This window comes from Helianthus annuus, chromosome 13 (assembly GCF_002127325.2).
Source record: "Helianthus annuus cultivar XRQ/B chromosome 13, HanXRQr2.0-SUNRISE, whole genome shotgun sequence".
Classification (NCBI taxonomy): domain Eukaryota; kingdom Viridiplantae; phylum Streptophyta; class Magnoliopsida; order Asterales; family Asteraceae; genus Helianthus; species Helianthus annuus.
Genome location: NC_035445.2, coordinates 170,499,453 through 170,523,327, shown reverse-complemented (window position 1 = coordinate 170,523,327; position 23,875 = coordinate 170,499,453). Strand labels below are relative to the sequence as shown.

Here is a 23,875-nt window from a genome sequence, read left to right as displayed (position 1 = left end):
AACTCGAAACAAATTATTAGTAATAACTTTATAGACTAAATACGTTCTTAAATTCTTAAAATCGTGACAAGTAGCACTAATGCTACACCACTAACAACGACCACCAACATTAGAAGAGCTCGTAAAAATAAAATAAAAACAGTAAAAAAAACAACACCGAACGAAAAACAAATGTAAAATCGTTCAACCACGCACGCACACGCCCGCCCGTTGCGACGTGTTAATGCGAGGAAATTAGCCATAAACGTTAAACGTTGAAAATAATAACTAAGTCGATGTAGGACCCGCACGTTATGACGAACTTGTTAAACGAAGAAAAATAGACGCGTTGTGACTGGTCTGTCAAACGGGAAAAAACAGACGAAAAACGGTTGAACCACACACGCACGTTGTGGCGTGTTGACTCACAAAATTTAGAACGAAACAAAAAACTTGCGAAACATGAAAAGTATGGGGGACGGAAGTTAAAAATAAAAAGTGTGGGGATTGAATTGTAAAAGATGAGTTAAAGGGGTTAAATGAAAAAAATAAGGACATTTGGGTTCAAAATGAAAAATACAAAACTTTTTTGAAAAACACCCAATGCATAAGTTACAACAATACATAGCAACAATATCTTGCTAATTTATACTTTGTAAATTTCATGAATTATATTATAATTAATGTCAAGTTGTCAATGGTTAAAGAAATCGATTTTTTCTTCTTTTTGAACGGCAACTTTCATTAAAACGAACCAAAGAGGCCAACCACAGTTAACGAGAAACTAACACGGAGATGCTACAAAACACAGAAAGAAATCGTTTTATTGCTCTGCCATACCCATGGTCCGATGAAAGAAATTGTTTATTGAGTTTGAATGAAAATAAACTAATATGAAGTTTGTACGACTAGAAAACTTGACCATTCATTTTGATGATTTAATTTAGCGTAAACGAACACAATAGTATAGTTATACCACCCCCTTGATACATATTACAAAGGTAACCAATTTGAAAGGCCAACGCTCACTAGGAAACAAAGCAGCAATGCTTGAACAAGGTGTGATTTACGGATGTTTTAACAATGTGAGATATGATAGCTGAAAGTTTGATTCCATGTTTTGACAGCATATTCTCAAATCGGTGACCGGTTGGATGTCATAAGATGACTCAATAAGTTAACAATGATATATACATAGGCAGGTAAGGTGATTGACGTTGCTCTATTAAATGATGATTTCAGGTAGGCTCATCCATTGGTTCAATATAAGTGAGAGTAATGATGGTATTTAAATGTCCATTAATAATGATTTATGACACTAACTAATATAAACTAGGATTAAGCACCCCCGCGTTGCGGTGGGGGCGAACACCAATGTCACACTACTGCCAACGACCACCAATACTAAAGTTGCGGCGTGTTAATGCGAAGAAATTAAACTGAAACGTTGAACATATAAAAGAATAACTAAGTCGATTTAGGACTCGCGCGTTATGATGAACCTGTCAAACGGAAAAAAATAGACAATGTAAAAATGTTTAACCACACACGCACATTGCGCCGTGTTAACTTGCAAAATTTAGAACGGAACGTAAAGCGAAAATTTTGCGGAAAATGAAAAGTATGGGGGCTCAAAGTTGAAAGTATAAAAGTTGTGAGGTTAAACTCTAAATGATGATGTACAGTAGTTTAATGCATACAAATGTTACAAATTATATCTATAGTAGGAGCCACATGGAAGGGGCTTGAAGTTCAAGCCCCCACTACACATAGTCTTATGCTTGCTACAGACTCACACATTATCATGGGACACCATACGCAATAATCACTTGTACTTTCTTGTGCCTCAAAGTTGTAAACCCACATTGGGTACAACTATAAGATGCATAATACATCTAAAAAGCTTGAAGTACAAATTTTAATGCAACAAAATATCTACAAAGCTTTATGTACAAGTTTTAATGCAACAAAATGTTGCAAATTATATAGTATATAGTATATAATATTTAATTAGATGTTTGATTAGTTATAAACTGTTGAAATTGAGCCCTTCAAATTCTTATAAATATAACAAACAGAAAAAGAAAAAGACAAAGTCAAATGATCACTATTCATTCGGTCGGATGTTATCAATTAATAGATATATACAATATATTCTTAATATATCAAAGTGCTTAAATCGTTAGTTTTGTAATTTTTGTTATAAAAATGTAGTTAACTTAATCAACGTGTATATACTCCTCCTATACCTGATACAATTTGGGCGTACAAGGGCTGAAAACCGGAAATTAAGTGGCCATTTGCCTATGATAGATAGTTGTTGTTGGGCTCAAACCAGCAGCCCAAATGCATGCAGTACATATTTTTAAAAACAATCACAGTGGGCCGCTTGCAATTGTTCTTCACCTCAGGTGCGTGCGTTCGAACCACCACTTTTCCCCATAATCACGCTCCCAAAAAGTAATTTATGCCTCCGTTTTAGTTGCTGTTTTGATTTCAATCGTTGCCCCCTTTGTGGGTTTGTTTTTTATTGTAAATTTCTGCTATTTGTGACTAGTGTTTTCTTGTTCGTGTTTTTTGCGGTTAATTTATGAACCAGAGGGTTTTTTGTGTTCGGTCCGTAGGGTTTTTTACGCAGATGTGAAATTGGGAATGTATGTTGCGCTCTTGTTGGTTTTGGTTTTGCTTGTTTTGGAAGGGATTTTAGCTATTGAGTTTGCATGCACACCAGGTGTTTGGTTTAATGCCTCAATGAAAGATGCCTCTTTTTGTTGCAATTTTTGAAATGACTCTGTTTTCAGTGTGTAACTATGTGGCGTTTTGGAGCGGATCTCAGGTTGTTAATTTGTTTAAAACATCAGATGATGGCTTTGGGTATTTTGTTCTATTCATATCTAAATCATAGATGTAACTGAACACTTGGTAAAATAAATGAAGAGACGAAAGTAACACCATTGGTTTCTGTATGTTGGGAATAACTAAGGTTTCGTGAAATGAGTGCACACCAGTATATTTGATCATATATTTGATTTTAGTTTCATTCTGGCTTTGGGTATTTTGTTCTATGGGAGTGACAAGCGTCCCCATAGGTTTCTTTTATATAATATATAGATTCAGTTGTGGGGTTTGGGGAACATGCATGCTTGCCAGTTCACTCTGTCTAAGCTTTTATAAGTTAATATTTTTTTTAGTTTATAATTTATGCATCATTTTGATAGACAATACATTCTTGCTGAACTGAGGGAGCATAAAAACTCTTATACTGACTTTGACTTTTTTTCTACTTGTTTTACTGCTTTCATGCTATTGGTTCAATCGACTTCAGTGTGTATGTAGTGTAGATTTTTAATAAAATCAGAAAATTGATCATGTGTATTCCTGAGCTTCTTTTGTAAATTAGATCGACATTCATGTCGTAGTATCCAGTAGATCGTTTTTCATGTCTAAATTGGGGATGAGTACTAAATTAGGGTTCTTGAACCTAAAAGTCGAGGTTTTCCATTTAATTGATTCAAAGACAAAGAAGTTTGTAAATAACAGGTTATATGGATACCTAGACTCATATTTATATATGTATACATTTCGCATACACTTGAACGAGTGACCCACTAACCCGTTTCTTTTTCAGGAAAGTTTATGAGCTTTTATTAACTAATTATGTTATTTGTTCATAAAGTGGAAGTTTAGTTTGATGGCTGTGTATAGATTTGTATGTTGCATCATATGTACTATGCAGATTGCTATTGGAAATGGTCACTTAATCTGTTAATTGGACTATATCTTTGGGATTCATTTGGATCTTTTAGGCTGCTAATGCTCACTTTGAAAGTAGTTTAAAAAGTAGGTATGTTCTGATTTTTTATTTTCCACATCAGTTAGTTGTTATCTGTTATTCATACAAACCCTATAGGTTCTTTTATATCCATATTATTGGAATGAATTCGCTGATATAGATCAGAATGTTTATGATGTTCAGATATTGAATTGGTAAAATTGAATGATACATACGTCGTTTAATATATACAACCGAGGGGTTCAAGAATAACCGCCCTAACTTAGGTTAACCCTATTAATAATAGAAAACATAACAGAACTTATGTTATACCTAATATAAATACATATAAACTTATAATATGATCTAGCTTAATACTTATTTCCGTCTAATACCCTCCCGTAAGCTAGATCAACTTGTAGGTGACTCTTCCGGATAATCATCACATATCTGCAGTTGACTCTTTAATCTTGAAAAACTTTTGTATTGCAGAGCTTTAGTAAGAACATCTGCAATTTGATTTCCTGTGGAACAGAAGCAGACATCAACATTGTTATTCTTGATCAGATCCCGAATAAAGTGATATTTGATCCTTATATGTTTGCTCTTGCCGTGAAACACAGGGTCCTTAGCTAGGCAAATTGTAGATTTGTTATCACAATATATCGTGACTGGATCCTTGATCCCTTCTTGAAGTTCATCTAGGATCCCTTTGAGCCAAAGTGCTTGGCAACCAGCCATGGATAGAGCAATGTACTCGGCTTCCGTTGATGATAAAGCCACTACTTTTTGTTTCTTCGATTGCCATGCTATCGTTCCTTTTCCCAATTGGAAAACATATCCTGATGTGCTCTTGCTATCATCAACATTTCCTGCATAATCGCTATCGCTATATCCAATTAGTGTTCCTTTGCCTCCTTTTGAATATACAAGCCCTTGATTTAATGTTCCTTTGACATATCTAAGTATTCTTTTCCCAGCTTCCCAGTGACTTCGTTTGGGTTGCTCCATGAATTGACTTATTTTGTTTACTGCAAACATTATGTCCGGCCTTGTGTTGGTTAAATACATAAGACTTCCAACTAATCTCCTATATAGATTTGGATCTACTTCATCGTCTGGATCATTTTTGGACAACCGTAATCCATACTCCATTGGAGTTGAAATTCCAGAGCAGTTCGACATATTGAACTTGTCCAATAAACCTTTTGCATATTGCTGTTGAGATAAGAAGATGTTCCCGTTGTCGAATAAGACTTCCATTCCCAAAAAATAATGTAGGATCCCCATATCGGTCATTTCAAACTCGGTTTTCATTAAATCTTTGAAAGATTCAAGACTTGTTAATGAGTCACTTGCAATAATAAGGTCATCTACGTACAGACAAATGATTAATTTTCCTTCCTTGGATATTTTGGTAAATAAAGTGTGTTCGTAAGTGCACTTCTTAAAACCATTTTTGGTAAAATACCCTTCTATTCTACTATACCATGCCCTTGGAGCTTGTTTTAAACCATACAACGCCTTCTTTAACTTACACACCTTTTTTTCTTTTCCTTTCACAACATATCCTTCCGGTTGTTCGATAAAGACATGTTCTTTTAGATATCCATTTAAAAAGGCAGTTTTTACATCCATTTGATGTAAGTGCCATCCATGTTGTGCTGCTAGTGCAAGTACAAGTCGAACAGTATCAAACCTGATAACGGGTGCAAAGACATCTTGATAATCTATTCCATACTTCTGATTATAACCTTTTACGACCAACCTCGCTTTGTGTTTGCTTATTTCCCCATGTTCATCATACTTGGTCTTATATATCCATTTAACACCTATTGGTGTTTGATTCGGAGGTGGATCTACTAGTTCCCACGTATCATTTTTTGTGATTGATTCCATTTCTTTATCCATGGCTTCTTGCCAAATTGCTTCTTTGCTCGCTTCAACATATGTCGTAGGATCCGTATCCGCGTACAGAACAAAATTTACCACTCCATTTGAGCTTCCTTGCTCCTTCTTATAGAGTTCCCTTACTTGTGCATCGGTTAACTTTGTGGAGTTTTGATACACTTGAGTTATCGCCTTAGTTCTAATGACTTCGTTTTCCGAGTCTGATGAAGAGCCAGTATCTTCATTGTTTACTGTTTCTTCAATGTTTCCCGAATTTTCATTATGATTTTCACCGATCTCGTTGTTTATGTCATCAGACTGCGTGTTGTCCTCTTCATTTATCTCTGATTCTGTAATCATGTCTTCCACTGCAATATGCTTGTCATCTTCACTCGCGTTACCGATCTCGATGCAAAACTCACCATTATCTATTTTACTAGTTGCCCAGTGTTGATTTTCACTGAAGATTACGTCTCTACTAACGATCATTCTGTTCGTTATTGGGTTGAATAATTTGTACGCTTTGCTGTGTTCGCTATAACCAACAAAGATGACTCGTTCAGTTTTATCATCCAGTTTGTACCGATTCTGCTTGGGAACATGTACATAGGCGATACAGCCAAACACGCGAAGATGTTCTATATTTGGTTTCCTTCCACTCCATACTTCTTGTGGGGTTACCTTCGGTACGCTTTTAGTGGTTGCACGATTTACCAGATAGGTAGCACAGGCTACTGCCTCGGCCCAATACATATTTGGTAATTCTTTCATTTTGAGCATACTCCTACTTAACTCCATTAGAGTCCTATTTTTCCTTTCGGCTACTCCGTTTTGCTGAGGGGTATAGCTTGTCGTGAGTTGGTGGTGTATTCCATTATCCTTGAGAAATTTCTGATATTCGTGTCCACAGTACTCACCTCCCCTATCTGTTCTTATGCCTTTTATTTTGTGTTCCGCCTGGTTTTCAACTAGTTGCTTGAAGTTCTTAAAATAGTAAAGTGCTTCAGATTTAAGCTTCAAGAAATATACCCATGTCTTTCTTGAGTAATCATCTATAAAGGTGATGAAATATTTGCAGCCTCCAATGGATGGTGTTTTCATTGGTCCACATATGTCAGAGTGAACAAGTTGTAATGGTTTGCTTGCTCGCCATGTAGCCTTTTTTGCAAATGGTTTTCTGGCATGTTTTCCGAAAACACATCCTTCACAAACATGTTGCACTTTGGTGATCTTAGGTAGTCCTTTTACTATATTATTCGCCCCCATGTCTTGTAAAGTTTCGAAGTTCAGATGTCCATATCTTCGATGCCACAAGGTTGAATTATCTTGTGTGGTCATATTACATACTCGCGGAATTATGTCATGTTTTAGATTCAATGGAAACATCTTATTTCCTGTCATCTTTACGGCTCCTATACAGCATCCAGACGAGTCGGTGATGAAGCATCCCTTGTCATTGAACCTCACATCATAGCCCTTTTGCACAAGTTGTCCAACACTTAAGAGATTGTGCTTTAATCCTGCCACATAAAATACATTTGGGATTCGCTTCTCGTGGCCTTTAATTCTAACATTTACATCACCGCATCCGAGAACTTCAAGTCTTTTATCATCACCGGTTCGAACTTCTCGTCTCTCTGATTCATCCAGGCTTAAAAATAAATTTTTGTCACCTGTCATGTGATTGCTACAACCACTATCGAGATACCAGCAATCATTCTTGACTATTTCTTCCATGTTAAAAATCATAAACATGGTATCCTCGATTTCTTCTTCTGCATCTTCTTTATGCAACAATACATTATTTGATCGATCACCTTCTTCCCGTTTATTGCAAAACCTCGCCGTATGTCCTAATTTTTGGCAGTTGTAACACCGAATCATTCTATTAAATTTGCCCTTTCCCTTTCCTCGGCCTCTTTCGGTGTAATCAAATCTAGACAGTCTAGATTTATCGTAGCCACTTCCCTGAACTTGGAAAGCCTGTTCGACTGAGGTATCATCATCATATTGTTTAATTCTTAATTCGTGCGATTGCAGGATTCCTAGCAATTCCTCTGTGGAGATTGCGTTTAAATCTTTTGACTCCTCGATCGCTACTACAACCGATTCATATTTCCTAGTCAGACTTCTGAGTATCTTTTCAATTACGCGTTGTTCTTCTATTCGTTCTTCATTCATGCGCAATTGATTGACTATTACGGTAATTCGGTTAACATAATCTTCTACGGTTTCTGTTTCTTTCATCTTTAAACTATCGAATTCACATCTTAGGGTTTGAAGCCTTACCGTTTTAACCCTATTCTCGCCCCTGTAGGCTTTGTGAAGAACTCCCCACGCATCTTTGGATGTTTTGCATGTTGCAATGCGTTCAAACACCATTTCATTTACTGCCTGAAACATAATATGCAGTGCCTTCTTATCCTTCTTTACCTTTTCTTTATAAACGTTCTGTTCATTCTCCGGTGCTCCTGTTGCAATTTCTGCATAGCCTTCCTCCACAATTGTCCACAAATCCTGCGACTCCAGTAAGACTTTCATCTGTATGTGCCAGTGATAGTAATTTTGTCCCAGTAATTTAGGGATTTGAGTCTGAAATCCGCCATTAGACGTCATGTTTGTTTAATCGTTGGAATAGATTTTGTGGATCTGAAGTCTGATATGATCGGGTATGTGACGAATTATTTGAAATTGAAAAAACTTGATTGCAGATCGGTGGCTCTGATACCACTATATTGGAATGAATTCGCTGATATAGATCAGAATGTTTATGATGTTCAGATATTGAATTGGTAAAATTGAATGATACATACGTCGTTTAATATATACAACCGAGGGGTTCAAGAATAACCGCCCTAACTTAGGTTAACCCTATTAATAATAGAAAACATAACAGAACTTATGTTATACCTAATATAAATACATATAAACTTATAATATGATCTAGCTTAATACTTATTTCCGTCTAATACATATTTCATTTTATTAGATTATATTACTTTTTGCTATTTGTTTTATTAATATACAACACCTTAATTATTTTTGTGTCCTAGGTTACCTTTCTAATACTGCTATCTTTTACATGACCACTCACTCTCTATACGATTAGGTTAAACTGAGAGTTGTGTGTGTGTATAGGGATACCGATGGGAGTAACGGTCAAGTCATCAGTCAACATCGGATTGAAAACAGGGTACTCTGTTTTGGTCACCGTAGCAGCCGGTTTCGTCGGAATCCACATCAGCTCCACCTTGAGATGCCGTGGTGACTACATTTTAGGGTTAGACAATATTAACAGTTATTACGATCCTACCCTCAAAAGGGCTCATCAACATGTATGGAAAAAAGTGGGCTTTTCATTGTGGAAGGGGACATAAACGACAGCGGTTTGCTGAACGAACTCTTTGAGGTAGTTCATTTTACTCATGTTATTTATTTAGCTGCTCAAGCTGGTGTTAGATATGCAATGCAGAAACCCAAAATCTTTTACTCATAGTAATGTTGTTGGTTTTGCTATTGTTCTTGAAGTATGCAAAAATGCAAATCCACAGCATGCAATTGTTTGGGCATCTTCTAGTTCTGTTTATGGGTTGAATACAGAAGTGCCCTTTTCGGAAGAAGATCGAACGGATCCTATACGCTGCAACGAAGAAGCGGGTGAAGAAATAGTTCATACGTATAATCATATTTATGGGTTGTCTTTGACGGGTTTGAGGTTCTTTACGGTTTATGGACAATGGGGTAGACCTGATATAGCTTTTTTTTTGCTAAAGATATCTTGAAACGAAAATCGGTTCCAATTTTTGAGTCTGCGCGTGATTTTACTTATATTGATGAAGGGTTGTTTAGGTGCTTTAGACACCGCTGAAAAGAGTACGGGAAGTGGTGGGAGGAAAAAAGGGGTGGCTCAGTTTAGGATTTTTAATTTAGGGAATACTTCACCTGTGCTGTCAGTTTAAGTGTTGTGATGTTACTTGTTTAGTTTCTTGATTGAAGGTTGACTTGCAGTGTGTATGTGTTTTTTTCTTTTCTTTTTATTATAAATTTCTTGATATGAGTTTGGTTTTTGTGATCTGATGATACATTTTTACATTCAGCTTTGACTTTTATGATTTCCTTTATTTTGTTACCTCTTTACTAATCTTTCTTTTAATTGTAATTTGTCAACTGAAGTTGTTAGTATAGGGTTATCAAACAATCGTGTGGTAATAGTAGCTGTGCATTCTTGCCATCTAAATCGCAATCCATCTAAATCGCAATCACCAGTTGTTACATAAATCTATTAACAACCTAGGGCAATAGTTGTGTAAACTTTACAGGTCATGTCTACTTTGTTTATCCATTATTTATAAGTTTGTAAATAGCAGGTTATATGGATGTTGATATAAACCTAGAATCATACATTTATATGTATAAATTTCATATACCGTTGAACGAGTGACCCACTTACCCGTTTCTTTTTCAGGAAAGTTTATGAGCTTTTATTAACTAAGTATGTTATATGTTCATAAAAGTAGAACTTTAGTATAAATTTGTATGTTGCATCATATGTACCATGCATATTGCTATTGAAGATGGTTAATTAATCTATTAATTTGACTGTATCTTTTGGATCCATTAGGATCTTTTTGGCTGCTAATGCTCATTTTGAAAGTAGTTAAAAAAGTAGGAATGTTCTAATTTTTGATATTCTACATTGTTGTTAGTTGTTATTCATACAGATCCTATAGGTTCTTGTATATCGATATTTTCATTTTATTAAATTAGATATACTTTTTACTATTTATTTTATTAATATACAACGTGTACAATGTTTGTGTCATGGGTTGCATTTCTAATATCGCTATTTTTTACATGACTCACTCACTCTCTGTTCGATTAGGTTAAACCGGGAGCTGTGTGTATAGGGATCCGGATGGGGAAAACGGTCAATTCATCAGTCAACATCCGATCGAAAACAGGGTACTCTGGTTTGGTCACTGGAGCAGCTGGTTTCGTTGGAACCCACGTCAGCCCCATCTTGAAATGCCATGATGACTGCGTTTTAGGGTTAGACAATTTTAACAATTATTATGATCCTACCCTCAAAAGGGCTTGTCAAGTTTTGTTGGAAAAAAGTGGGATTTTTGTTGTGGAAGGGGACATAAACGATTAAACGACACCGTTTTGCTGAACAAACTCTTTGAGGTTGTACATTTTACTCATGTGATGCATTTTGCTGCTCAAACTGGTGTTAGATACGCAATGCAGAATCCGAAATCTTATATTCATAGTAACATTGCCGGTTTTGTTAATGTTCTTGAACCTAAAAGTCAAGGTTTTGTTTATGGGTTAAATACAAAAGTACCCTTTTCAGAAAAAAGACCGAACTGATCAACCCGCGAGCCTATATGCTGCAACGAAGAAAGCGGGAGAAGAAATCGCGCGTATGTATAATCAGATTTACGGGTTGTCTTTAACGGGTTTGAGGTTCGTTACGGTTTATGGACCATGGGGTAGACCGGATATGGCTTATTTTTTCTTCACTAACGATATCTTAAAACGAAAACCGATTCTCTTTTTTGAGTCGAGTAATCATGGGACCGTTACGTGTGATTTTACATATATTGATGATATTGTAAAGGGTTGTTTAAGTGCGTTGGACACTGCTGAAAAGGTTCTTGATATGAGTTTGGTTTTTGTGATCTCTTGATGATAATTTTTTTTTAATTCAGGTTTGACTTTTTATGATTCCTATTGTTCTGTTACCTCATTACTAGCCTTTTCTTTATCTGGATATCGGATCCATGGTGTTATTGAACCTGCATTCAAACTTATTTATGTAAAACTAAAGTTGCAATAGCATTATTTTTTCTTTTTCGAATTCAATGAAAATGGAAAGTAAATTCATTTATCAGTTCTATTTTTCTAACTTGTTTGGTTCAATTCTTTGTAACTGGAATATGAATTCGAATGATAGTATGTTTGGTTGGTTTTTCTTCCAAATTGTGAAGAAATAAAGCAAAGGAATTTAAATCTTCCACTCCCTTACCGTTGTCACCACTGCCACCTTTGCCACCGCGGTTGTCACCATCGGTGCCTGCACCAAGCCCGCCACTGTTACCATTCGGCTCCACCATTATTGTTGTCACCAGCACCAACCACGCCACTGTTATTGCATTAATCAATATCGAGTGTTTCAATACATCATGTAAAATTAGTTGCAGATTAAAGTTATAATTACATACACTTTCCTAGCTAACACTCTAGCTATGAAGATGGTGACTTACAAATTTCATTTGAAGGTTTTACACATATAGGCCACACACTGAGCTCGCACTCAAAAGCTTGACACACTAGGCTATGGGGTCAAGTGATAAAAAAATTTAATGTGGACACATGTGTTTATATTCTTGTTGAGATGTACGGAATTGACAAGTGACAGTTACGCATAACATCTTCTCAGCATATTGTCTTCATGGAATGATAGGCTGACATGTGACATCTCTTTTTCATTGGCGAGACTTCTTCATTACTCTTCAGTAGAGGTGATTTGCTTCATTGGCCAGTTTAAGGGTCAAACAATACACTTTGATATTAATGGCCGAACTTGTTTTGACTCGTTATCCAACCCACCCATAATTTTTATTGGAAAAAAGTATAAGCTTACCAGAAATGATCTTGTCCATCATCAAGCACTTTGAACCTTTCCTTTAACTTAGCCTCTGGTCCGATATTTGACAATTTCTTAAGACCTTCACTTTGAATATTGAATCCAACTGATTTTCATGAATAAATCCTGTGTTATATCGTGAATACTAATAATCAAAACCAGTTTGTTATATTATGGGGTAGTCAAATGTTGTTGACTTAAAAGGAACTTACACTTATGTCATCGACACCTTGTCTGTTATTAGCTGATTCGGTAATTATATGCGAGAGTTTTACTGCACTTTACTCAAGATACTTCCCCTGAAAATTCACACCTTGAACTTTTCTCTGTTCTTGAATATGACCTGGTCAACTGTGAATGTTCCATCACCCAGAAGATCCTTTAGGATATGTTCCTGCAAAATAACTCCGCAGTAAACAAAATGCCTAAATTAATCAAACCAAATGCAGATCTAAACTCTGATTAGCTAATCACAGACTTCATATCAAGTATTAATACAACTAATCAAATTAGCTATGTTTTTTTATCATAACTCCGCAGTAAACAAAATGCAGATCTAAACTCTGATTTGTATCTTCAACTTTGTAATGGAGACTCGAAGTAACTTCAATCAAATTTCATTATCTATTACTATAACACTTCAACAATCACACAAATCAACTGTCTAACAACTTAAAATCGCACCCTATCAACCTACAAAAGCAAGATCAACAAAAATCACAAACAAAACAATAACAATAATAATAATTTGTTGGCAAGTTTAACTCACGAAAGTTAAAATTAGTACCTACACATTGTGAAATGAGTTCCAACGTATGATGCAGCTACATAATAGTTTAAACTCATGAAAACTGATTTCAACATATAAATTAATGTGATCATTAAAATTCAATTTTAGGTTTTGAGCAACAAATCCTATTCCAACAAAAAAACACGCACATGTCTGAGAATACCAGTTTATCAAATGTAAATCAGAGGGTATTTAATAAACAAGTACCTCCAGTCTATTTAGATTTTGGGGATATGAGAGATGAGTGGCCAGTAGTGGGAGCCTCTTCCTTCACACCTTTCTTTCAATTTTGGGCATTCACCATATATTATCAAACTCAAAAGTGAAGGTAACAGCGTCTCTGGTAGATCGTTCAACTTTGGGCAATTGGTAATCCTGAGATGTTGAAGGGATGTGAGGTGTTGGAGTCCCGTTGATAGTGATTCCAATTTATGAAATTGGAATATTACCAAAGTCGTAAGAGAAGAAGGGAAAAGGTGGGACAATTGACTAAAATTCCTCACATCAGGTTCATAAAATAATCTTAGGTCAACAAGTGAAGCAGGGAAATTCTGATAGCCCCATTCTGAGATGGGCTTTTTCAGCCCCCCTGTTACAAGGAAACACAAATTGGGAGGCCAAAGACCACGAGGAAAGGAAGCATCAATCATTGGACACTCACTGATTTTCACAACTTTTAACATGGGGAGATTGGATAGCTGAAGGTCAGGAAATGACTCCAGATTTTCACAATCTTCTATACTCCAACTGATTAGATTTGGTAGCTGCAGGTCACCAAATGCCTTCATGTTTTTGCAACTTCTAATATTCAAATCAGTGAGATTTGGCAGATGGAGGTTAGGAAATGACTCTATGCCTTTACAACCTGCTATTGTCAACCTGGTGAGCTTTGATAGCTCAAGGTCAGAAAATGACTGTATGCTTTTACAACCTTGTATGCTCAACTCGGTGAGATTTGATAGCTGATGAAGATCAGAAAATAACTCCATGTTTTCACAATAACTTATTGACAAAGAGGTGAGGTGAGTGGAGTTACTCAATTGATTTATTGATTTTAGATTTCCACAACTACATATAGTAAGTGACTTGAGATTCTGCCCTCCTCCACCTGTTGTTGTTGCTCTTGGGAAGGAGACATCTCTAACTGAACTACACCCTCTGATGTCTAACCTCTCAATGCTATTTGGACAACACAAACGCTCCATACTTTCACAACGACGTACTTCCAATATCCTAAGAGATGATAGGAGGTCGCTCCCAGTGTTATCCTCATCCTCCTCTTTCTCTCCTAAACTCACCAAATTTTTACATTCCCATACCTTCAATTCCTTTAAATTTACAAGAACTTTATTTGCCTCTGTATTTGATTCCCACAGGTATCTTATTTCATCACAATCCTGTATGCTTAGTTCTTCTACAGCCCCTAAATTCTCTATAACACCTCTCCACACCTCATCCGTAAGCCCAAAAATTGATCTTATTTTCAATTTAGTGGTTGATGAAGCTGCTTGAACCAGACTTCTCAGCACACTTTCACAACATTTATATATTCTTAAAACTCTTAGTGAAGGTAATGCTTCAAGTAAGACATCAATCAAATTGGGACAATTTTTTATTTGAAGCTCTCGAAGGCATGGAAACGTTGCCTCGCTATTGGTTGACCATACCTCCCAACTCGACATATCTTCAAACCTTAGAATTTCAAGTGAAGGGAAGGTAACATCAGTACTCCTACTTAACTCCAAACTGATGACTTTAACATCATCCATTCCTTGAATCAACAACTGCTTAAGTGAAGGTAACTGCCCAAGTGGCGGTAGAGATGTACATTTTTTACAACCGCGTAGCGACAATTGAACCAGTCGATGATAAGACGGATCCCCAACCCAATTCGGAAACTCTATTCCCTTATAATACATAACCTCAAGCATTTTCAACTTATCACTATGGGGCTTTAACTCATTGAGAATCTCCTTCTCAAGTGTTTCCCTTCCTGAAACATCATCCCATTTCAACTCTAACTTATCAATCCTTTTTAAAGATAAGTTTGCCTCTCGTACATGCATTGAGCTTTGTACTTTGTCCAACCCCTCTATGGAAATTTCCCCATGGAGATCCTTTAATACCTTAAGCTTGGTTAGTGCAAAGCCACCGTGTCCTTCAATGATAATTTTAGTGAGAGTTTGTAGGCTTTTCAACTCACCAATCCCCAAGGGCAACTTTTTCAGACATGGAGTATCTCTCATGTCAAAATGCCTCAACTTTTTTAGCTTTAAAAAGCTTTTAGGCAACTTGGTCAAACTCTCACATCCAAAAACTATCAACGTTTCTAAATTATAAAGATTACCAACATTGTCCGGCAACTCTTTGATATCAGTTTTAGATAGATTAAGATACCTTAGGTGCTTCAAACTACCAATGGAATTCGGTACCTCACTTATACTAAAACGACTCAAACTAAGAACCCTTAATAACGGTAACTCAGGAAGTAAGTCAACCAAAATCTTGCTGGATAAGTAGAACTTGTCCCACCATTGATCCACCCCAACATATACCGGTAACAATGTTCTCAAACCTTTAGCTCTCTTGAAGGCCTCAAACTTGTGGTAAGCTACATATTCATCACGAATAAATGACATGTGGCGGTACTTTGCTAAATCTTCCGTCGCCATCCGATTGTCATCCCTTGAAAAGAACTCTCCGGCAACAAATGTGGCCAAATCATTCATCAGGTCATGCATCACAAATAACGGTTCCTCATTTGGTGATTGTTGAAAAAATGACCTTGATAACAACTCTTCAAAATATTCATAACCAATGCGTTCTGGTGACTTGGCTGCATTTGATTTGTTCAAAAACCCTTCGGCCAGCCACAACAGGACTAACTCTTTTTTTGTCAAACAAAAAGTCCTTAGGAAACAAGGAGCAATATGCAAACAACCGCTTCAAATTTGCAGAAAGTTCATGGTAGCTTAACATAAGGGCAGGAAAAATCACCTTCCAATCTGCAGAAAAATCACCAACACTTTTTGAATCCCATATCTTACTATTCAACACCTCATCCCATTTTTCTTCATCTGTTTTAGCTCTCAACAGCCTTCCAATTGCCTTTAAAGCCAAAGGCAAACGACCACACTTTTCCACAATACGCTCACCCTTTGGTCTAAGTGTTGGGTGTGAATCAAAGTTGTCTACACCCAATGCATGTAAAGCAAATAAAGACAAAGCATCTTCAGATGACAAAGTCTCAAGATGGTCTAGATTATCAAAACCTAGCATCTTAAGCAATTGCTCCTTGCGAGATGTCATGATTACCTTACTTCCACGAGCCCCTGAATGAAATGGGAGCACTAGGTTTTCCCAATCGTTGAAGTTTTCACTCCACACATCATCTAGTACTAGTAGAAACCGTTTGTCCTTAAGTTTCTCTTTAAGAGCCACTTGAAGCTGATTTAGATCAGCAAATTCCTTGTTTTCGTTGGACACAGCTTGAAAGATGGTTTTGGTTATCTTAGAGATATCAAAATCATCAGAGACACAAACCCATGCGTGGAGTTCAAACCGACCCTTCACTTGTGTATCATTATACAAAAGTTTAGCTAGAGTGGTCTTACCAACCCCACCCATACCGACTATGGGTAAGACGCTGAAGTTTTCCTTACATGGCTCATCCTGCAACAGCTTGTTGAGCAATTTTTCTTTCTCACTTTCTCGCCCAACAACTTCAGATTCTAGCAAGGAGGTTTCGTTTCCTCTATTGTTATTCTTTGGCTTTTCATTTTTCACAATCAAACCAAGATCGCCCTTTTGGTTCTCTAGATGTTGTAACTTGGTGTTGATGCTATCTAACTTGTGATGCAGACGTTGACTTAGTGAGAATTTTGTGCAGCAAGTTGGGACTATGAGGTCTCTTACCTTGCTGGTGATTGCTCCAGATTCCTGGGTCAGCTCACGACGCATAGCTTCCGTAGCCACATCATCTAGTACATCGTCGATGTCGTAAGCCAAATGTTGGAGACTGTTGAGCCATTTTTTAACAGATTTTTCGGTTATTTCTTTCTCAGAAGCATCAGTAAGCAGATCTTGGATATGGGACAGTGTGCTCTGCAGTTCATTGAGCTCAGAATCAATTTTCTGAGAGCGAGCAAATTTCTTGAAGGCTTCATCAGCTAGCTTCTCAAAAATGACACTGAGGAGGGCAGAGGCAGCAGTTTCAGCCATTGTTAACTAACAGTGAAGATGAAAAAGGAGAGTATTTGGTATGTGTGATAGTGATAGAATGAAAAGAGTGTAGATACTGATAGAACTCACAGCTGCTTATAGTGATTGTATGGAAGTTCTTGCTTAGTGAACATTTTTTAACAATTCTTTTGTAAGGAATAGCTGTCAGCCACATGACAACCTCTTGGTTAGTACCTTTTATAATAATTAATGGAATAAAAGTAATGTCAAGTTGCCAACGGTTACTTTACATGCACATGCTTTCCCGTGTATTGTGGCTGTATTTATGGTCATCGATTTATGAATGAATATGTTAATATAGTATTTAGATTATTAAATTCTGACGCAGTTCTAAGTACTCATTGAATAGTCATCATTAATAAGGCTATAGGGTGTGGTCATAACCCTCAGGATCACCATAACCCTTTACGTTAGCGCCATGTCGTCCCACTCTCATCCATCACTCAAATCCACCACCCGTGTGTTCATGACCCAAAGTACCATCCCAATTTTTATTTATTTATTTATTTATTTATTTACGTAAACTATATTTAACTAATTAAGGAAATGACAGATTCATGAGTTGTTTCCTTGAGTAGCGTCATTCAGCATAGATTGGATCTGGGACAACGTGATCCCCATTGCTTGAGCTCTGAGTGTATATTCCGAGAGCTAGCATATCTCTTGAAGGCTTCATCAGCTAGCTTCTCAAAAATGACTTTGACGAGGGCAGCAGCAGCGGCTTCAGCCATTGTTAACTAACAGTGAAGATGTAAACTGGAAATTGGAATGAGAGTAGATTTTTTCAGTTAACATCCAACTTTTTGTCTTTTTTCTCCCTTTTAATGAAGGGCGAAATGATTTTTTAACGTTCTATTATAACAATTTAAAAAAATCTGACCAGATTTTAACTGAGAAAAAGCTGGAAATTGGAATGAGAGTAGTTTTTGGTTTGTATGGTATGAACGTAGGTAAATAAGATGAGTGGAGAGAAGATGGGAGTGGTCTGTCTGATTGGAGACAAGAATGAGTGGAGATTATGTTAATATTCCTTCCTTTTCATAATGGAGTAATTGATTATTATTATTAGAGTAAATTACGTTTTTGGCCCCTGTGGTTATATCACTTTTACTATAATTAGCACAAAATAAGATTTTTTAACATATGTGCCCCCGTGGTCTCTATAACTAACTACTTTGGCGGCCCCTGAGTCTAACTCAACCCCTCACCCTAGTTAATTATTTGTTACATGCAAGTGTATTTTTGTAATTTGTCCTCTCCTTTAAATCTAATTTTTATTTCTAACCCAAATTTCAAGTACAAACCTAGATTTCAAGAATATCCAAAATCAGATTTTATAAAAAGTATTGTCCTCAAAATAGAAGAATCAAGAATCTTTCACCATAAAAAGCTTCATTATAATCTTTCATCTCAGTTAAAAATCAGATACCCTTTATTCATTACTTCAATTCGGACATGGGTTTTTCTTTGCTTGTAACAAAGTTTAGATTTTTAGGGTTTCTTTTCGTAATTCATGTTGTTTCTATGTTTCTTGTTATTTGGGGTTTTTTCGGTATTAATTTCTTGAATTTTTTTGCTTGTTTCTTAATTTTAATCATAATTTATTGTTTGTTTATTTAAATTCATGATATCTTTTAGCCAATTTTCAAGTTGGAATTGATTTGACTACTGAGTATTGTTCTGATTATGCTGTAATTTTATTTGTCCAATTTAGGGTTTTGCAAGCACTTAGTTTAAAATTTGGGGATGATGATTGTAGGTCCCTATCCGGTGGATGACAAACCTCAAACCTTGTTATACAAACCTACTAGCAAGTGCGGAATCCAAGCTAGCAAGCAAACCGAGTTAGTAGCAAGTAGAGAAACAAACACACAAGTTCACCGATTAACACAAGTTGTATTAATGCAATGAGGGTTCGGTTACAAGCTCAATGTTTACAGAAATGTTCTATAAACTCTCTAAGTGTGTGTATGTGAGTTCTGGACAGAATGCTCTCAAAGCTCTCTATCTCTCGGGTGTGTGGAATGGCAGAACTCTTTTTCTCACATACACTGCATGGGTATATATATACCCAGCCCATGATGCCAGATCGAAGGATTCGACAGATGGTCCGAAGGATCATCTGTCGACAACAACAAACTCGAATGATCAGCATTGACCTCGAAGGATCATCCTTCGAGGTCTAATGGTCGAACCATGGTCGAACCATATCTTTCGAGCACCTCGAAGGATCTAGTATCCTTCGAGTCTATCCTTCGATCAGAACATCTTTCAATATCTTTCGGATGTTGACTAAGTCAAACCAGGAGGACGGTTGACTTGGTCAACTTACAGGACTGATAAGGACATCGTACATACAGACCGAATACAGACAAAGTACAGACACAAGTGCACTAACAAACTCCCCCTTGGCTGTAGCTTTGTCTTTATCTTCTATAGGTGTAGACTCGTCTTGAACTTCGACGGTCTTTGGTCTTCGAGTTTCCAAAACTCTGATGTCCTTTAAAGTCTTCAATGTCGGAGAATCTTCAAAGTCTTCACGTCTTGAAAGTAGAGAGTGTACCAACAAACTACCCGTATCATGTAGGAAGTGTGTAGACAAACTCCCCCTTAACATAAGCTCCCCCTTGAGTTATGCTCGTGAAAAACTTTATCGTTATGAAGTGAGATCCTTTAGGTGTTGATGATGGTCTGCGGCAACTCGATCATCTTCATCACTTGAGCGCCTTCACGTCGTGTCTTCATTCCAAAGCTTTGTCATCGACCATGTTCTCCTAGCCTTTAGAATCTGCACATGCAAGAAATCTAAACGCATAATGAGAACAACTGCTTGGAATATAGTTAATCATAAACAAATGACACACGTATGACCATGTCACAAACAAACACCGTCCGACAGTTTGAAAGTTTTAATAAAATTTATCAATTTTAATTTTTAACTTTCAAAACATGCAAATTTCGACCGTTTATGAAGATTTAGTCATTTCGGTTTTCGTTCAGGTTTCAGGTAACGAAGACTTGAGCTCCAACATCGTACGATCGAAAATAAAGCAGAAATAAAATCTTTTTGGTATTTTTGTATTTCTCAAATGTAAAGACTGAAAGCAGTAAATAAATATATACAAACTTCTTTTTGTGAGTTTCGAGGGTAAGAGAATCATATCAGTGTACGGTCAAGTCAAAACACTCTTGTTGTTCTATTAGTTAACATTAAGATAAACATCCTATAACAATTATCGGTATTGTTGTCCACTTAAGCTCAACTTATCAGATGTAATCATGTTTAGAGGATACGTTAAGGTATGATTTATACTTACCGACCGGTGTTCATCCACATCACGACACATTCCCGTATCAAGGTATGCACGAGGGTTCATCTTACCGGTGAGTATACCGATTATCATCTGTTTGACCGTATATGATGTGAGATTCTCACTTATTTTGATTTGAAAACAAGTCCTATGTGATAGAATCACTTATTTATGAGGAACTTGATTTTCGTATGCATGAGGGCACAGGTGCAAGTCCGTGAACAGGTCAGTACTTTCGTACAGCAGAGAGACGAACTTGACACCCGGATAAATGTGATATTTTATCACTTATTTGATTTGGACATGTGATTGTTTATCACTTATTGAGGTCGAATGCAGTATGTAATATGTACACGTATGTATAGTATCATGGAAGATCTAGACTTGCGTCCCCGTTATTTTTCGGTAAAAGATACAACCATGATACCCAGATGATAAGCAGCATAAAGACCGAATATCTCAGAACCTCGGCAATCTATCAAACGAAATTTCGGTACTAAGACCATATGCCAATGAATGGTTCCCACCTGGTCTTCAGTCGATTAAGATTTATATCACCCTGCACACTTTAAAATGATTGTGAGCCTACCGATACATCTTATATAGAGCTGCTTATCGTTTTTCATTTAAGGTTTAAAGAGGTTTGGATAGACCACTGATGTACTATCATTTTCTCTTTTGCTCACCAGGAAACTCATTTTTGTTTTTCTATTGTTTTTGTGTTTTTGAAATTTTTCGATGTTTTTGGATTTTCATATTTTCGGATTTACTCCCCCTAAAATCAACAAACTAAGATAAATTTAAAAACACATAAAGATATTTACAAAAATGATTTTCCGATGTTGGTTTTACTCTTGCTTGACCTTAATGCCGTTTACCAATAATAAGAAGTCAAATCTAGATTTGTCAAAAGCTTTGGTAAATAAGTCGGCACGTTGGTCATCGGTGTGGACCTTAACAACATCGATTAGCTTTTTCTCAAAGCAATCACGTATGAAGTGATATTTGATTTCGATGTGTTTGGTCTTTGAATGCTGCACAGGATTTCTAGTGATATCTAAAGCAGCAGAATTATCAACGTATATAGGAGTAGTTAGGAATTCAAAACCGTAGTCCCGCATTTGTTGCTGGATCCAAAGAACTTGGGAGCAACAACTTGAGGCAGCAATGTATTCAGCTTCGCATGTTGAGGTAGCAACACATGTCTGCTTCTTGCACTGCCATGTAACTAGGCGATTTCCTAAAAACTGACATCCAGCCGTTGTGGATTTGCCGTCGATTTTACATCCGCCAAAATCAGAATCACTGAACGCTACCAATTCAAAGTTATTATCCCTAGGGTACCACAGACCAGTGTCAGGGTACGCCTTCAAATAACGAAAAATCCTTTTAACAGCTGCAAGATGGGAGGCCTTTGGATTAACTTGATATCTGGCAAGAAGACACGTTGGATACATTATGTCTGGCCTTGATGCTGTGAGGTACATGAGAGATCCGATCATAGCGCGATAGATTGAAGGGCTAACAGCTTCTCCCTTCAAGTCTGGAGTAATTCCGTGATTAGTTGGCAATGGGGTCCCAATGGGCGTTGCATCAGACATCTGAAACCGGTTCAAGATGTCACCAACATATTTAGTCTGATGGATGAATATCCCAGACTCTGTTTGTTGTACTTGAAGGCCCAAGAAGAAGGTCATTTCCCCCATAGCACTCATCTCGAATTTCTCCTGCATAATCCGCTCGAAATTCCTACACAAAGCATCATTAGTAGAACCAAAAATAATATCATCAACGTATACCTGTACCAGAAGCAGATCTCCATCTTGTTCTTTGATGAAAAGAGTGCAGTCGATAAGACCTCTACGAAAACCATTCTCCAGCAGATAGTGAGATAAGGTTGCGTACCAAGCTCGCGGTGCTTGATGAAGACCATAAAGAGCTTTGTTGAGCAACCAAACCCGATCGGGATGGATAGGATCTTCGAAACCTGGAGGCTGTTCGACGTACACCTCTTCTTCAACCACACCATGCAAGAATGCACTTTTCACGTCCATTTGATAGACCTTGAATCCTTTGAAGGATGCATAGGCTAGAAAGATTCGAATTGCTTCGAGACGTGCAACAGGTGCATAGACTTCGTTATAGTCGATCCCTTCAATCTGACGAAAACCTTGAACGACTAAACGAGCTTTGTTTCGGATAACAACTCCACGGTCATCCTTTTTGCATTTGAAGACCCAACGAGTACCAATCTTCTTGTATCCAGCAGGTTTCTCTACTAGTTTCCAGACACCCAGCTTCTGGAATTGTTGCAGCTCTTCCTGCATTGCTTCAACCCAAGCATTATCCTTCAAGGCATCTTTCCACGTTCTTGGTTCTTCCTGTGAGACATAACACGCGAAAGACCAATCGTTTTGTTGCCCGGATTCTCGAATAGCTGCATACAAGCCTGCATTGTTGTTGTTTCGCAACATGTTTCTTGTCTGAACGCCACTTTGCACATTTCCAATGATGTTTTGTTGAGGATGGGTATTATGAATCCTTGTTTCTGGATTTTCTGGAACTGGAACATTTATACCCAGGTTGTTGAGATTAAGATCAACAACCAATTCAAGACCAGGAATTGACGAAGAGGATGATGCAGTAGCCTCAGCTGTTCTATGGGCATCCACTGGAGGAGTACCCTCTGAAGTACCATGAACTGCTGTTGTTGGAACTTCTTGATCTGCATCCACAAATTCGTCATCCTCTGAAGATTCGTTCAATTCGTTTGCATCATGAAAATCCTCATTGTTGAGAGTATTATTGTTCACCGAAGAAGATGGTTCTTGATTAACAAGAATTGGACGAACCACCGGTGAAACTGTTGCATTGTCACTCTCGAAAAACATCCTAGCCGCAGCATTATCTTCAACGGCTTCAACATTGATCGAATTAAAGAAGTCATCATACTCAAACATCCAAGGTTGACCCGGATTTTTGACTGGCAAGGTGTGCCGTTGTACTCTGACCTCAGACCATTCCTCGACCCTTTTTGTCTCTAGATTCCAGACTCGTAAGTTAGGGGTGGCATACCCAAGAAAGTATCCATCAATTGCTTTTGCCCCGAACTTTCCATTAGGATCGATGATTGTGCAAGGAGCTCCAAACGGTTCTAGATAAGACAAATCTGGTTTCCGTTTTTGAAGAAGCTCAAAGCAGGTCTTGTTGTGTCTTTTGACTGTAAGGACTCGGTTCAA

The 23,875-nt window shown here is 37.2% G+C and overlaps 1 protein-coding gene and 1 pseudogene across 1 annotated transcript; one reads left to right on the top strand and one right to left on the bottom strand.

Annotated features, from left to right (window-relative positions):
- The first annotated feature begins 10,556 nt into the window (after nucleotides 1-10,556).
- LOC110900671 overlaps nucleotides 10,557-23,875 on the top strand; it is a 97,235-nt pseudogene continuing 83,916 nt past the window's right edge.
- On the bottom strand, nucleotides 13,296-15,812 carry LOC110935883 (putative disease resistance protein At3g14460). Its single transcript, XM_022178230.2, has one exon. The coding sequence runs from the start codon at nucleotides 15,810-15,812 to the stop codon at nucleotides 13,302-13,304; it is 2,511 nt and encodes an 836-aa protein (XP_022033922.2). The 3' UTR covers nucleotides 13,296-13,301.

Bases quoted from the DNA above. Each gene is read 5' to 3' on its own strand.
- LOC110935883 (XM_022178230.2), bottom strand. From the start codon at position 15,812: ATGAATGATTTGGCCACATTTGTTGCCGGAGAGTTCTTTTCAAGGGAT.